Here is an 18053-nt window from a genome sequence, read left to right on the forward strand (position 1 = left end):
AAACTGCTCTATCATGGCTGCCCTGCATTGACCCCTCTGTAATGCATGTGTGTGTGTGTGTGTGTGTAACCCTCTTACACACACATGCGCACGGAAAACAAATTTCTGTTTGAGGTGTTCGCATGTGATTTGAGCCAATAAAGCTTCTTCTTCTTCTTCTTCTTATACATTCAAATGCCTTGTGGAATTATGTGGGTATCAGCAGCACCCTTCATAAAAAGCACACACACATACAGACAGGCAGACAGACGGACAGACATACAATCAATAAGCCAAATGTCCCTTTCACAGACAGGGATAAACAGACACATGCATACTCAAACCTACAGTATGTCCTCTTGCAGACAGGAGTCACTCCTGCCACTGTAACCACTATCCGTCTATTGTCCTCCAGCAAGAATGCGCTTGTGTGCACATAACACATATTAAGTGTCTGTCCGCGGTGGAGATGTACTCTGTGTTCCTGGAGTCTGCACAGACGGGCTGATAAAACCACAGTGGTTGTCTAACCATTACAACCATTTCTTTTCTCAGACTAGAATAGGAGGTCGGAGGCTTGTAGCAGAGGCAACAACAACAACAACAACAGCAGCTTTGCACACAGGTTTCCACTACAGAACCAACAAGTACAAGGCAGATTTCAAGATCAAGAACTAAATTAAATTTTCTGGAATGTGTTGCTAAAGAATATGTTGTCCCTTCTATCTCCTATATTAAACATATAACAATAGTGTGACATGCCACATTTGGTGCAAAATATAAAAAAATAAACAGTGAACCAATCTTATTTACTGGCCAAAAGAGCATAACACAGGATGTGGAACAGAGGCCGGTCTTGTCTAGTGCAGTGACTCTGGGACCAAGGATCTTGTTAGCCACCTAACAAATAAGAAACAGGTTTATACACAGACAACAAAACAACAGGATGTGCCTTTTTTTGTCCTCTAGAAAGGAGGATTTTGAGAGAGGAAAGAGAGAGGGAGTGAGAGAGAGACAATGGTATCCTTGCCAGGGCAGTGGGGACTAACCCATGTAACATAAGGGAATTATGGTGGCTTTAACAGCTGTCTACAACACTTTTCTCCTCCTTGGCTTGCTCTCTCTCTGACAAAAGAAGCAAGACAGCACAACATCAAAGCCCTGATTTGCAAGTCTAAGAAGCGGTTTGAGAACTGGAAGAAGGCAAAGAGAAAAAGCATTGTGTGGGTCTGTGGTCGACAGAAGAGACGTTAAGAGGTTTATGCTTGACTAACATTGCTCCATAGTTCTCCCTCTGGTTTCTACCAAGGCATCCTAGACATCCAGGGCCTCAAGGGTTCCAGAACGCGGCAAGTGTTTGCACCAAATGAAGGGAGATGACAAAAGGAGTACTGTCTCAAAAGAAAGAACTTGGAAACCACATAGTGGGTGAATGGAATAGTCAGTGGTCATGGAGCCTAGGAAGGGCAGAGACCTCCTCCCAGTCTGAGAATACAAAAAACAAATGTTTACCCCGTCATTTGTAGGAACAGGACAGAGAAAAGCATTCGTACCATGCTGTACATTTATACAACATAAACACACACACATGCACACATTATTGCACCCATAACATGTTCAGAGAAACATCCACACTCAATACACGAAGGTCACTGGAGCTTCAGCTTACCCTGGGAATGGAGTGGGGAAGTATCCTGTATAGGATGCCTGTCCATCACAGGCCACCCAGACAGATGACATATGTTCAGACAAACACACACATGCTGAACATGTAGGTGCAGCAACAACAAGAGATGGCAATCTCCCCATGACCACAACTAGAATGTCTCTACGTAGACTACAGCCTATCCAGCGACGGTGCGCTGACTGCTGTCTCACTCAGACAACATGAAGGCTGAGGATGTCTCCACTGGTTTGACAATGCAATCTGCAGCACAGTGTATCACTTAAAGTACAGAGAGGCTTGGATTACTGAAATTATACCACACGCTTTTCTACTAGAGCACAAACGCAGTATAGGTTAACTCTTTATGGCTTTCCCCTGACGAAGGTATAGCATGGTTTTTAATGAGAGTACAAAATATACTGCAAAACAGCTGGTGCTCTGACGTATTCTGGATAAATCTCTAACTTACACCCTCCACAGCAAAATAAACAGAAACGGCTGCTGACAATCCTCATAGAGCTCTCAACACGCAGAGCAGAGGCGTGCATTGTTTTCATATCGAGTACAACAGATAAGAAATAAAACTGGAACAGGTTAAATGTTGGGGTGAACTACAGGTGGTGTCACACAGCACCAATGTGCTCACCATGGTGCTGAACTGGGGCATGGACGATAAGGTCAAAGGGGGCATTGTTTTCCTCAGCCAGGGCAGGGATGGGGAGAGGAGATGCAGCTTGTGATGGCTCTATCCCAGTGGTCTCCAACAGGTCGCTCGGTTCTGAGTAGCTCCCTCGAAAGGTTCAAAGAATACATACATTTGACAACACCTCGTCACTTGGTATAGCTGTTGAAATATCTATCCAATCAAATTCACAGACATGCCGCCTCCTTTTGTCACAAAACGATTATAAGCCAATCAGCTGTCAGTCCAACAAATGACGCTGCTGCCAGGTTTGGTTACGTGACACCGTAACATTCGGCTAGCAAGGGCACACCGGATTTGACGGTGACTGCCCCGAAAATAGCCCCGATAAAAGGCAACAATTATACTATTTTCATGAGGAATCAGAAACAATTAAACAGGTGTATTCGTTGTAGAATAGTATGACACCGTTTCCAATTTCAGTGCACACATTTTGGTCCTCAGTTTATCAGATTGCCCTTTTGTGACGCTGAGGTTGAGACAGTGCCAGAGGAATTTAACAAGTCTCATAGGCAGAGATGAAGGGGGGAATTTCAGCAAACGGTTACATTCCCCTACTGGGGCATTTAGCAATGGGTTTCCAGTTGCCTGTGAACATGATCTAACTGCAGGATTAAGATGACAGTTTAGCAGACGGCTTACAAAGGGCAAAGGAGGGTAGAGGGAGAGCTGGTTTGGAGTATGACTCTGGTGGAGGTTATGTCCTACAGAACGGTTTACTTTGCATGCTTTTTTGTACCTGTGTTTTGCACTACCAGCCGTTTCGTGGAGGGGGAATCTCTCTTGGAATTGCCCCTTCTGAGGTTTCTGAAGTAAGTAGGAAGTTGTACCTGAGGGATATGGGCTATTCTGGGGAGGCAGTGGCTCAATGGGTAGAGCTTCGCTTGGGAACCGGAGGGTCGCCGGTTCGAGCCCCTGCCGAGGTGCCCCTGAGCAAGGCACCGAACCCTCAATTGCTCCCCCCTCTACAAAGGGTGGTAATGTAATGTAAGTCGCTTTGGATAAAAGCGTCTGCCAAATGCTCGTAATGTAATGTAATTCTACAGCGGAATGCCTGGCAGTCAAATAGGCTCTAGATTCCCTCAAGTACTACCTCTTGGGGAGAGTACGTGAGAGTAGTCCTGCTTGGGTAGTCGGGTTGTAACTCCTGATTAAGACCCTCTGCTGTAGTTTCATCAATGCCAAGCATTTGTCGGGGGATGAAAACACATTTCTTTAAATGCTCACACATTGGTATGCTAAACAAGATTTACATTTAAAAACAAACATCAGATTCTAGCAACTCAGCTTTCACAAACATCATGATAATATTAATCGCCTCATGTTAAAGGGAGAGCTTCCTTTGGGACAAACTACATAGGGAGTGGAATTACTCATGTATACACAAACAGTCAAAACAGAGCAAAGGCTTGTCAGATATACACCATGGAATCATAATAACATTTCGAAGCACTTCAGAAAAAGTGAGAAACCAACTCATCTAAGTAATGGGGTGAGCTGGGGCAGGTGAGCTGGATGTAACTGTACAGGGATACCAAGGAAAGGGGGGTGGTGAAGGTGAAGACAGACTATCTTCACTGAATTACTCAAGAAAATCTTGGCTGTGGAAGCCAAGTTGGAGGGCTCAGGAATGTAGTACATCGTTTTTCAAAGGCTGAATGAGGACCAAATGGCGTGTTGCAGAAAGATGAGAATGGGTCCCCAGAATATTAAGGAGTAAATGAGTTCAAAAGTTACTGGTAACATTATGTTCTTAAAGCTTTTTCTTTGTCTTTGCAATGAAGACAACCGTATGGGTTCAAGACTTCTAGAGACGTATCCTATTTATCACTAATCAAGCCCCGTCCAACACGATTGGGAGAAATGATTTCCTTCCCCAAATGACATACGTATATTAAACTGTAAAAAAGGTGTCATGTTGTCAAAGATAAAACAATTCAGATTCAGAACCGTAGTCTCTGAGCTGCAATAATCTGTCTGTATGCTGTGTATAAGAGGGTGCCTGTCCTGTTAAGAGACAGACCAGCCCAAAGAGAACCTTCATCTGCTGCCGCAAATGTCTGAAAACGCATTAGATAGTTCTAGTGAAAAACTGTTGATACACATACAAACATATTTTAATAATTTAGTTAGAACAAAAATAACTGAGCACAAAAAGAATAGGATACAACAAAACTAAGTTGGCATCACACACATACTGGCGTACACAGGCGCACATCCAAGCCTACATGAGCTTCACTTCACTCCACACAAAGATACTCCTGAGTACATCACAGTTTTTTTTTTTTTGGAATTCACCATGTCTTTCACCACCTGGCAGCTGTTCAGGTGGCTAAATGTTCAAATCACTAAGCAGCCAATCAGTCTACCTGGGTTTGGACATGGGCTTGCGGCTACCATGAGGATAATGATCCCCTCTGTCTTGACTCAAAGGACTTGACTTGACTTATGACCCTCTGACTCACACACACACACAATGTCAGAACACAATATAGTATCTTCATATTTAAGAATTCAACCAGAAGCCAAACTCTCATCAGTTTTTGCCAGTGGTTTTTCTGTAGTATTCATATGTAGTACACTGATGAATTATCAATAATGCCTTATACACACCAAACAAACATCCTCAAACAATAGGTTTGGAAGTGGAAAATCAATAAATGAGTTGAATCATTTAGAATAATCAGAAGGCAATACCTAGCGAGTAGCTAATGTGAAAAACAGCATCCTGTTTCCTCTTGTGGTAGTGGTCGGAAGAACAGGTCAGTATTAAACATCTAACTTGCTCCTGTTCCCAGCTCAGCGCAGAGGATAAACAACAGGGTGCTGGGACAGTGCTCCTTTTCAACAGCTTCTCTAGCGCCATTGCTTGGATCAGTCACTGTGGTATTTGCATGCCTGTAGCTAATACCTACCAAAGGACTACTGGCCCCAAATCAGTTGAAAAAGCCAGAGGTTTGTGCCTGCTGTGGTTGATTTGTAATTAATATAAGTCTGTAGCACCTCTTAGTAAGCATGTATTAACAACAGGCTCACCCTAGTTCCAAACAATAGCCTACAAAAACTTTAAAAAGCTTTTATTTCATCACAAAAAAATGATGGCTGGGCCAAAAAAGAAAACCGCAGAAGCCACTACCACTCCGTGATAACACGCTCAACAAGGTAATAACTGTTTACGAACCAAGAGTGGGCATTTAAATTTGGTCATGGCGTTGAAATGGTCTCTAAAGTATAGAATTTATATTTACTGTACAGAATAATTTTTTTTGTGATTGAAGATGTTGAATTGCTGTGCTTCTGTGATGTGTATGTAGAGTTATGACATCATGGCAGAGACAAAACAAGCCTAGAACACAGGCAAGATGGGCCTAATGCTGCACCTGGAAGTAAATAAAATATAACTAACAAATGAAATGGTTTATTTGATCTAAGAAATAACACAGACAGTTGTTCATTTACATATGTCCAATGCCAATTTGTAGGTGCATAAATAATATATACTGTATATACATGTACACAGTATGTATAACAAGGGCAGGCATAGCAAAGTGCCTATTGTAAATACACAACATCCGTGTGGATGTTGTGTATTTACAATAGGCACTTTGCTTTTTGTGTGTACAAATGCACTTATCTCACACACAGTTGATGTAAAAATACCACCGCATCATTACTGCTCACAACAACCCACCCAACATAACCACAAACCAATAGGCTTTTGACCCTTCACCCTTCACACACACACGCAGAGAAACACAGAAAGCGGGAAAACTATTGCTGGCAATTTATTCATATTATTATGAATATTATTTGTAGGCACTTTAAAAAGGTCCTTCACAAATCCAGGGGGCTTTTTTGCACCCCTCTCCCACTAACCACACTAACCACAGGGATTTCCAGCCAGCTTGGCTGCATCCTGTACCGAGCAGCCAGATATTTCAACCATCCACACCACACGACAGAGCTCTGAAAAACAGCATGGTGGGGATTCTGTATTTGTGTATGCGAGACATATAGTAATGTAGAGAGGATATATTTCTATAAACGTGATCATTTTGGTGCTTGTGCATGACTACATATATTGTAGACGTAGATATAGTAGGTATAAAATGCTAATCTGTGACACTGTGTACGCACAGAATCGTCTGAATGTGTGCATGTGCTTGAGTGAGTAAGTCGACTTGGCCCTGGCTGGTAAATGTTGGGGTGTGAAGGTATGCTGAGCTCCAAAAAGAGAGACGACACTAGAAGGCCTGACATATTCCAGAGCATAGGAAACAATCTGTATGTGTAGGTCTGACTCTCATGTATGAACATGAACCTACCAGCAGTGAGCTCTAAGGACGTGACTGCATCCATCGACCCTTTTAATGACTGACAGCAGAAACCAGGGGTAGACAGAGTAGAGAGAAAGTGTGAGGGAGTGTCACCTGATCTGAGGTTCACATTTCATTGAAAGAAGTGACAGATATTCTGAGGTATGTCAACATGGTGGGAAGCGTATCCAGGTTAGGCACATTAAGCCTTCTTCTTTCACATAGGATACAGCAAGGTCCCACATATGCCTCCCTGTTTGATTTCAAGCTGAATCAACAGGACTGTTCATTAGTAAGAGTTCTCTTTCCTCGCCCTTCTCATTATCTCTATGGTATGGACAAAGCAGACTAAGATGTAAAGCTATGCCTCTAGAGCAGTGGTTCCCAAAGTGGGGGGCGCAGAGCTACTGCAGGGGGGGCGCAGTGCGGGATCGGGAGGGGAGCGATATGAATAAGTACCGCCTTAGGTAAATGAAGGAGGCGATACTTCTTAGTCTCGCTGCAGGAGAATGAGCGTCCAGCGCACCCACCCCGCCCCCCGTCAGACCGATCAGCCGTCCCATATTGTTTTATATCGTATCTCTCTCTCTCTCTCCACCCCCCCAGACCGATCAGCCGTTCCGTATTGTTTTATATGATATCTCCCCCCCCACTTTACACCTTGCATGGCATGTCATCAGTGTATGAATGGTGGAATGTAAGGTAATTGTAAAGCGCTTTGGATAAAAGCACAGTCCATTTCCCACCCCTCCCTCTTCTCTCCGACCATCTCTCTTTGGCCTACCCCTGTCCGCCTCTTTTCAAGATGATCTCATGTCCAGTGAGTTCTAAAGTGACCAATCACTTTACAGCATCAAATCAGTGGCTCTGGCTTGTGTGTGAGTGCATGTGTCTCGGGGGCTGGTCAGCTGGGACCGACACACACCATACCAGAACCATGAGGACAGACTGATGGCCTGCTTCCGAGACACGGCCCAGGCCTCCAGGACAAGACTGACTAGAAATGGAGCAGGGAGGCTATACTTCAGTGTTTGTGTGTGTGTTGGATAAAGTGAGGGATGGTTTATGGTTGGAAGGTCTTCACACTGACAGTACTAATCCAGGTGTGGTGGTTGGGGTGGGTAAGATTACAGGAAAGGGTACGATTACAAACAGAAAAGATGATGGACTTCAGACAAGGCAATGAATGAAGTTAGTAAGGTACGAGACACAGAGAATCGGATGGAACCAAAGTAAATAGGCTGGGAACAGATTAGGGTATGCCAGATACAGAGCAAGGATTCAGGGCCATGATCGCAGACCAGGACACTGCATTTACAAGGGTGTGACAAAGATGAAAAGGAAACTGTTGCTTTCCAGTCAGAGTACACAGGACAGGCAGGCAGAGGCCAGAGTCAGGACAAGCCAGACAAGGGCTAGGAGCTTATGAAGCATGGCCATGAAAACCAGAACCAGGGGACTGCGTTAGGCAGAGTAACAAAGGGACAAGGACATGGACAGACAACATTTACTGTTGGAGGAATACATGTCCAACTGAGACCCCTACGAAACACATTGGAAGCCAGAGACAGTCCAGACTAAGCTCATCAAGCTAATGGAGGTAAAACACAAGGCATAAAAAGAGAGAGAGGTTTGGCCCAAAGAGACGTCAAGGGAATAATGCAGAGCTATGTTTATCAAACTACAGCTTAGAGTGTGTTGCCTGAAATGGTGTTTGGCATCTGCTGGGTCCCTAAAGTACATCTTGAGAAATGAGTGCAATGTTTAGCATTAGCATCGTCCAAGCACGATTGAGCTAATTGTATTGTAGGTCTCAAGCTAAAAGTGTTTACTGGTGTACTTGGAGGGGTTAGAGTGTTGGGGAATAGAGAGGTGATGAGGGTGTGAAATATGGATTTGAACAGGCCTGTGACTCTTATTTGGAATGGATGAGGGAAACATGAATAGGATGTTGAAGGCTCAAGTCTGCTTGATGGACCCATCCAAGGACAACAACAAGATTAAAAACATGATCAGACACAATTGTTGTCAGACAGACAGAGTTGTCATTCAAGCAACTTGTACAGAGGTGATGACTGCATGGAAGCACTGAAGTGAAGAGGGAATTTTAGCATTATTCATGCTAAATTAGACAAAGATTTCAAGTTGAGCCATCCAAATTCTGCTAAATCAATCAGGATCCAGGGTTCCTTCCCCATCCTAATGAATAGATTTTGGTTCATGAGAAGATTTGGCCATCCAAGTATGAGGTAGAGGAGGTGGAAAGAGGCCTGGGGAAGTAGGATGTTTTTGGATTTGGGTATAGTACGGTGAGTTACGAAGGGACAACCTGGAAGTGTCATGTGCAGACCTGAGAAAGAGGGAGAGTTCCAACACCTAAGGATATGCGCCGAAATGAGACATGGATATAAATGAATAATAAAGGGGGGATAAATCAGGGAACTGAGTGAGCAGGGCAAACAATAGACAAATGACTGAGAGGTCAGAGGCTGAAGGTATGTCCCATGGCTGGAGTAGAGAGTAGGTTCATGACAGAGTGGAGACATTCCCAGGGACATTGTGAAAGTCTGGGGAATGATGGTTTTATGACGATCAGAGATGTTTTAGACACCTCAAAGAAACACGAGACTTTATCAAAACAGCACAACCACTTAAAGCCCAGTCTGGACACTGATTTCTAAGAGCTACACAAACACACTTGCAGGACCATGTAACCATTACAGAAACACAACCCCATCTCTTATCAGTGTCACTATTTTCATAACCCTCTACAATTTGCTACAATTTGCTATGAGGCGGACACATTGGCAGGCATTTGATTTGATTATTTTATCGCCCAGCTCAATAAGTTAGTCCTTTTGGCAAAGCCGTGATATTTTTTATTTATCTGGTTTCATCCTGAGAACACATATTTTATATACCACGAATACATCATGGAAAAACACATGACAGAGAGATCACATTCTCCATCTATGATGACATTTGGCCCATTCAAACCATTTTTCTCACAAAACATCACTGAAAACACAGAGGTCATTCTGACTTCCTAGTAAAGTGAGATGTGGTATTTGCTGGGCCGACGTGCCAGACTGTTGCTCTACAAGTGAGTGTATGTGTGTAAGCATTTGTCTCAGGGTGAGGTAAGAGCACAGATTAACCACAGACGATGATTAATACAACTTGACTTACTGACTTACTGCGAGCAATTATGGCCATGTCTTTTCTCAAGCTTGACTTTCTCACACTTTCACACACATGGGGGTCTTGAAACATGTGCTCACCAAACACACACACATATGCCACAGATCGCCAGCCCACCCTCTGCTCAACCTCAAAACCACAAAGGGTTAAATATAATCAATCTTCTTTAACAATGCTGTCAGGGCACTGTCAGAGAGCGCTGACAGAGACGCACAGATAGTGGCCGCACACTGATGACAGCCTGACTGGTGTGCATGTGTGTGTGTGTATACATGTGCCCTTCATGTGTACAGACAGCATTTGTGCATTCCAGTCACAACTTCAATGCCAATGCCAAAGCTTGGCATTGAAGTTGTGATAAATAGAACAGTATAAAGGAGGTGGGGGGTGGGGATTCACTAAACTCTTTGTTCATATAAACTGTATCTAAATCTTCATATGAAGATGTGTATGTCAGTGTGCTGACTGTACAGTGTGTGTTCATGTTGTTCCTATATCGTGACTGCACACATATGCCAATGAATGTATCTCTCATCTAACCAAAACCACTAGGCTGGGGGGCCATCAGTTATTTCCCAACCTCTGGGGCGTATATATGCGTGTGTGTATGAGTGTGTGTGTGTGTATGTATGTGAGTGAGTGAGTGGGTGAGAGAGAGAGAGAGAGAGAGAGTTAGTTACCTGAGGTGACTTGTGGGATCTCCAGCTGTACTGGTGGCTATGGAGGCTGGCCAGCAGTACATTCTCATCTGTGTCCACTTGGCCGAAGCACAGTGTCTCATGGGTGTCATTGCAGATCACATAATGGGTATAGATCTGCTCCTCTGCCTCTGGGTTTCCATTCTGATAGAGAACAGGAGAGTGGGGGGTGGAGGGGGGAGGTATGGGTGAATGTATAGAATAATGGAGACAAGGAGAGAAGAAGAAGAGGAAAGGTGGTATGAGAGAGAGGGAGCTTGTTAGTTAAAGACCAAGCCAATAGTTCAGCATGTGTTTGTTGATTGGGTGACTATAATGTACAGAAACACTTTTCATATACAGGTATGTGAGTTCAATATCTCTAATGCAGATCTTTCTGGGCAACAGTCAGCTAAGGAGGAGAGCAAGACATGTGACATCATCTGAGGGAGTAATACAGCCGCAACAGGGGAGTGAATCATATTACAGTCTGACAGATATCCAGGCTGGACAACTAGGACTGGCTTTGGAGCCGAATTTACCCCCTGGTCCATAAAAGAACTCCAGGAGGCCTTCCTTATTTGCAGACCCTGGACAATTTCACATCAGCTGCAATTACAGTCACTTTCTCTCTCAATCTCTTCCTTTAAGCAGCTGAACATTTTCCTTGTTCACAAAAATAAAGGGGTTTTAAAGACTTGTTTCTAATGGCGGGATCTTACAAGACTGTTGTCCAATCATACTTCACCTTCCATGTAAAGAGGGAAGCTCACCCCTGCCATTGAAAACATTGATTTAACAGGGAGAGAGAAATTTGTCAAACCAAACCTAGCTCTTTACAAAGCCTTTTGTAACCCGATGGGATCTCTCCTGCACATCCCTGCTTGTGTCTTGACGCGTATTACTTTGGTTCGACCGCTACTCAATAACTAGCTATAACTATAACAAAAGACGGACCCCAGCCTGCTGTATACTTGCAAACAGCGAGGATGGAGTGGTGGCGGACATGACTGATGGCTGAAAGAGGCTGGCAGTAAAGGCTTAAAGCGTTTGACTGCCAAGCATGTTTCAGGTCCTGGGGTTGTTGATGCTATTGAAGACAGATGGGAAAATTTACACCATTAAGAGAACTCTTGATGATAGATTAGAGCAAAGGAGAGGTAGAGACAGTAAAAACAAAGACGAGACAGCTGCAACTGTGGGTTCAAATCCATTTTCCTTTTTTATAGTGGAACATTATCCGTCTTCGTGTTTCAATCTGGCAACACCTCTTTGTTGGGATCCTCTTACAGCTCTGATTCATGAGGAAACACAATACACATGTCAGAAAAACTTCCTCCAGTAATCTGAATGACAAATATTAAGATGGTCTATATCATGTTGAAACAGTCAACTAAAGCTAAGCTCCTTCTTAAAGAGCACAGCATAGCCCTACATGGATTGAAGTATCTACTTCATTAAGAAGAAGAAACATTTTTTCGGGTCGAACCACAAATGCTAACACGTCACCATGCAAACACGGCAATCTGAAATCTGTCTTTTGTGCCCCTCTTACACACACACACACGCTTTTTACAGAGGCGTCAGTGCAGGGCAGCCATGATGCGGCACACCTGGAGCAGTTTTGGGGGTTCGGTGCCTTGCGCAAGGGCACCTCGGCAGTGCCCTAGAGGCAAACTGACAACTCTCCAGCTGCCAGTCCGCTTTCTTGGTCCATACAGGACTCCAACGCTCCAGTTCCCAAGTCCCAATGGACTGAGCTACTGCCGCCCCTCAGATAAACCACTCGGATGAAATAACTTTATTACTACTTTCACAGAGAAGCCCAATGTATAGATACAGCAAATGCCTGGAGTAGAGATAGTAAATCATGACACCCACTCAAGATAGAGATCCACACATACTGTGAAGTAGAAACCTGTAAAACACACAATTAAACTAGAAATACCTGTATTTTCTTTCATAGATCCCAGACCTTAACTCTGACATCTACACGAACTAGGAAAACAATCGTTCTGTCACTGTTCTTCCAGGTGCAGAGGAAAGCAGAGAACCATTCAAACATGGAAAGACAGGAGCAGGAAAATTCCTGTTGTCTCAAATGCACATGTGCATTTGAGACAAGAGTCGTCTCAAATGCACATGTGCATTTGAGACAAGGCCTGTGAGAAAGCAGAGTGTGTAAATACTACTGGGCTTTTGTGTGGTTTTCCGCCAAAGCCACTTCCCTGGGGTTAGGGGCTAGGCGAACACAGACTGGAGCTGGGGGCCAAGAATTGAAAATGGAGGCATGGGGCTTGAGGTTAGAGTGGTGGGGGGCTGAGATTGGGACCAACTGGGGCTATTGAGTACATGGATAAAGCCAAAAATTTGTTGAAAAATTAACTTTGCTATTTGCTATTCCTTATGCATTTTCTTCGTCTTAAAACCTAAGAATGCCCCTGAGAAGACAACAATCTCCCTTCACCATTTGCCTATTATACGGCCATCCATGCGACACCAAGGTATGAGGTGTGATCTGAGAACATTGTTGGACCATGCAGCATTCCTTTCTGTGGTTAAAGCATCATCCTTGGCCTTTAAATTAAGATATGGTTAGCCCTGAGATTTCTTTGCAGTCTCTGTGTAAACACTTATTAGAAACTGGACAACAACAGACCCAAGCACAGTTACATTAACACAGGAAGTAACAGAAGTAAATAATTGCTTCATTTTGAGACGTCCACAGAGGTTTAAAGCCACCAGGCCAACTTCTGTCCTGTGTGCAACAATTTGAATGTCCATTTTGGTCTTACACCATTTAGACTGTGTACATGTGACTGCCACAGATGTATTAGTGTCTTAATCTAAAAGTAAAAAAACAGACAGTAATATATAATAGGAATTGCTATAAAAAACACCAATATGTGCATTTTGTTCAGTTTGCTGCTGGAACGACTCCAGCTGTTCTGGTTGTGGTTTGGCCAGACCTGCGCGTGGGGTTGCAGTTGTGTGGTAGATGAGGAATCTACTCCACGGTTCAATGCTGACCCTGTATGCCACATCACAACAGGCCTGTCTGCCAGCCTTGACACCAGGAAACATGAAAATCACTGAAACAATTACACACATTAGATACATCCTCCTGTTGCCATGGACAGACCCTGTTAACATTTTCAACTGTTCCTAATTATGTTTTCATTTGGGATCAAGTTTTACTTCTCTTCTTTTATATGTGTGTTTCATCAGATATACACGTGTGGGATGAAAGGTGGGACGAAAGATATATTTGATATGAGCTGGGCAGGCCTTCACATCTATCTCCTTAGTGCAGTGTTTTTCAACCTTTTTTTTTACTTTTGCATGCTTCGAAATTTGCGATCTGCGGGCCGGATCGCCGACTCGATCTCTCGCGGACTAATTCAGTAAAGTTGGATAATTTTCCCACGGCGCACCTGACGATCTCTCATGGCACACTAGTGCACCGGTTGAAAAACACTGCCTTAGTACACCACACCACCAGACACTCATGTTTAATTGAACCCTTACAAGGTTTTCTCTACACAAACAAGACTTAGTGAGGGGAAGCAGAATTCTGGAATGTTCCATAGTGCTTTATTCACAACTTCCTGTGAAGTGGAAGAGCATTTTGTAATGGTTCAGCCTTTTTAATCGACCTCTCTCTCTACCCATCACTCCAGAGCTACCATACCCACATGCGGTTAATTCGTGTTATAATTATGGTGTGTTTTCCCCCAGTGTTCAGTAAAGTGGTTAAGGCTGGATGTAGTTAAAGAATTCTGTACTTGATACAAGGCTGCTGCTGTTTAGACCAAATCAAGACAATTCAGCAGCTTAATCACTGTATGAATCAAGCCTATACCAGAAGAACGTTCAATTACAGCTTTCAGTGTTTGTGAGTGTGACTTTGTCTGTGTGTCCATTTTTACGCCTACAATTTGGGACCGTAGCCATTAAGGCAGACAAAAAGCCAACTCCATCACCCAATCAGTACCAGAACACGCCTGATCTAAAAGCACATAAGCAGGCAATAATCTAACAAGTAATGCTTGGCATGTTGGATCAAATATGCCATGGATACCAACATATCCAAAACACTCTACTAAAGCTAGAATGTGACCTTTCTGTAAAACAACACCTATGCTCTAAAGTTTTATTTATGGCTAATTTAAGCAGGAGAAATAGGGAACATTTACTGGCTTGGGCTCAATCATGCAATAATGATGCCAAGAGTCCAATATGACCCATCATCAAACATGCTCCATTTAGAGCTTTGGATGAGTCAATAATGCCACTGAGTGAAAACAAAGGTATTAAACCACAAACCATGGCAATCATTTTGTTATTCCTCACAAATTCTCTGCAGCTTGTTTCACATTATTCTCCACAGGTAAAAGATGACAGCTGTTCCATTAAAAAGCTGTTCCATTAAAAACATGGGCCACCTGGCAGATAGTGACTGCATGTATGTAAGAGGAGAATAGCAAACATCTCCAGAGGCCAGTATATGAGTCAGCACAGCCACAGCAGAGCAGAGCAGTGCCATGATAGGGCATACAGAGCCAGAGAGACCAATGTGGACGTCTCTCTCTGTGTGAATGTGTGTGTGTGTGTGTGTGTGTGTGTGTGTAATACACTAGTGGGTGGAGGATGAGGGCCAGATGAAGTCTTGGCAGATATCACCTCAAGTTTTACTGTGTTTTCATGGGCAACACTTCACACACAATCATCCTGGCTACCAGACGCGGTGCTGAGAGCTGAGAGCTGAGAGCTAAGAGATGACGAGCACCATAGCAGTAGAAGCCCAACAACAGACACACTATAGCCTCTTAGTTTACATTCAACTTAAAAGGAAATTCCATCCTGCAATTTTTATTTCTATTGGACATGGATCAACATCATGCTCACGAAATCTCTCCGCTTTGTTGTGAGTTTGTTTAGTTGATACTCCATCTGGGGCAAAAGACTGACGAGCCAAGATTTAATGAGTCTTTGGGAAATGTAGGATACCTAGAGATTGAATTTTAGAGGGATCGGCTCAAATGTGGCAGAATGACAGGTTTTTAAATTCCTGTCATCCCTGCCCTTTGTTACAGCTATATCACTATCTGACATCACTGAATGCATCTCACCAGCTCTAGATCTAGAGTTTGGGAAAGATGTGAGGGTCAGAGGTTTGAATATGTCATTCTACGATACATTGCATTTAAGGTGGCCATGTCACAGAGTGATAGGATTTAAGATACATGTATTGATCACAGCAACCTTACCAATGCTAGCTGCTGAAATGCTTCATTCTATTCAGTAACATTAATGAAGAATGTCAGTGAGTTGCTTACAATATTATCCATACTGTTCTGGAATTCACAATAATTCAATGCCCTAATCAAAGGAAGTTGGTTTACATACATTTACATTATTATTTTCTGTCCCATTATCTTTATCCCATCTGACTTTTGATGAGATACCTTTTCTTTCCATCAATGTTCTAAATGTGTCCAAGTGCCCACAAGGACCCCAGCATCATAGAGCAAGGGTGTATCTTATTATATTATATATAAAGTGTGTTGGTGTCCCACTTAAACCCTTACCCACCTGTTGCCAGCTGTGCAGGGCCGTGTCCATGGTCTGGATAGCATACTGGCTGATATTCATGAACACTGGGTCAACAAACACATTCCCGTCCAGAGTTGTGCTCTTGGGGCAGCAGGTGGCCGCAGCCTGACCCTGTGACATACATGGCAAAAGTTGGTCAGAGTGATCAACTGAGCGAAAAGAACTGATTAGTATCTCTGTCCATGACAATACCTCAGCCTCAAACCCACCTGGAGTCTGCAAGGCTGCAGAAACTGAATTTGTGTTAGGTTTCGATACTCCAGCAGCTTGCCGTCCAGCTGTGTAGAAAAGCTAAACTCCTGACATTGCCGCGGTCCATTGTTCCATTGGCGCAGAAAGAGACGAGGCTCTTGAGCGCCAATCACCATAAACTCCTGCTCCTGAGGTAACTTCCTGTCTGGCAGGAAGGGATGAAGATGTCGCGATGGAACTGGAGGCGTGAGACACAAGGTATGTAGTTCAATAATTGGGGTGTTTATGAAATATTTCATAGTATTACAACATGACTTAGGTCAATTCAACTTCATTTATGTTATGTTTATGAATTTACACACCAGGTGTGGTGGTGAGAAAGAAAGCATATGCACTTACACTCCAACCCTTAAATATCTAAATGTTTTATATTCCATTGTATCCTATAGACTTTGACAGAAATTTGGACAGTTGACTATTATATATGAATAAATGGAAGACAATTACTGTCAGTTTCCACAGAAATCTCTCAAGAGGTATGCATGTCAAGATTGATGATGATGAATGGAAGATAATTAAAGTGAATCAGCAGTAATTTGCTACTACCATGATCCTCAGGACTAACTCCAACAGTGGAAGCCAAAACCTCAACTTTCCCATCATTATTTTGAAAGGATTCAAACTGGCAACCCTCTGATTTCAATTCTGTCTCTGTTTCACCCATGACTCCTAATTAAGGTAATACCACTTAAATCCAGAAAGAACTCCTCCTCTTACTGAGATCAGATCCCTGTGTCTGTGACATATGACGTTTGTGTATTCTGTGTCCTACCTGTGCCCAGCAGTTCGAGGTGGTGGCAGAAGTGTACTTCCAACTGGGCCAGCTGCAGTGACACACCCAGGGAGGGGACAAACCAGGGGGCAAAGCAGGAGTCCACGCGGGCACAGGCTGCCAGAGCTGTGGGAGATACCAGCTGGTCGCAAGGTAGCTGGGAACCACAGTCACTATCCGAACTAGGGGAAGAGGAGCGCAAGCAAACAACCACAAATTGACAGATAAAGAGGGATGTCAGGGATGTCGGCCCAACAGATATTTTGTCTCACTTTGTACCTTATGAGAAAGCTACAGTGAAGCAAACTACCATTTTTCAGGAGAAACAGGAATGTGCAGAGGCCCTCCTCACGGTCCGGGGCTCAGTGTCTAGGTAGAGTATTACTGCTCCAGCTTTCAGGAGAACCTCTCCATGGACATTAATTGCATGTCATGGTTGATGATGTTGAATGGAAGGTAATTGAAGTGAATGACCATTTGCTCTGTAATTTGCTACTACCATGATCCACCATAAAAAGTCCAGGAGGAAACGCTCAGGACCTGAGAAACGCTGGTGCAGCAGAGTGCTCCTTAAAAAGATAAGCATCATATGTTGACAATTTTCATTACTTCCAGTTGGCAGCCAAGTTATTTTTCTGGTGGAAACTAAAGTAAGGCAGATGAAACAAGTGAGTAAGAAAAGGCCAATCAATTTTGATCAAAAACGACAAATAATTTAAACATAAAGGAAATGTAGTGTTTGGAGTATGATTATAATGAAACACAGATGTATGTTTTGCTTTGCACTCTATCTAGTATTGTAGGGTTTTCAATTTCTGCTCTTACATGTTTTCTTATTCCTCCCATTCTGCTTCTCTGGAGCTTTCTAAGC

At 43.4% G+C, this 18053-nt stretch overlaps 1 protein-coding gene across 3 annotated transcripts in view; it reads right to left on the reverse strand.

The window, feature by feature from the left end:
* Nucleotides 1–18053, reverse strand: part of vps13b (vacuolar protein sorting 13 homolog B) — a 267108-nt gene that overhangs the window by 30015 nt on the left and 219040 nt on the right. For all 3 annotated transcript variants that reach the window (XM_076148413.1, XM_076148410.1, XM_076148411.1), the window contains exons 43-46: nt 17183–17364; nt 16368–16588; nt 16138–16269; nt 10546–10707 (exon numbers count right to left, since the gene is read on the reverse strand). In XM_076148413.1, the coding sequence (XP_076004528.1) occupies nt 10546–10707; nt 16138–16269; nt 16368–16588; nt 17183–17364 (697 nt within the window). The remainder of the gene's footprint in view (nt 1–10545; nt 10708–16137; nt 16270–16367; nt 16589–17182; nt 17365–18053) is intronic.

The sequence above is a fragment of the Genypterus blacodes genome, unplaced genomic scaffold, assembly GCF_046128005.1.
Source record: "Genypterus blacodes isolate CSIRO-AG114 ecotype Tasmania unplaced genomic scaffold, CSIRO-AGI_Gbla_v1 ptg000040l_1, whole genome shotgun sequence".
In the NCBI taxonomy this organism is placed as follows: Eukaryota; Metazoa; Chordata; class Actinopteri; order Ophidiiformes; family Ophidiidae; genus Genypterus; species Genypterus blacodes.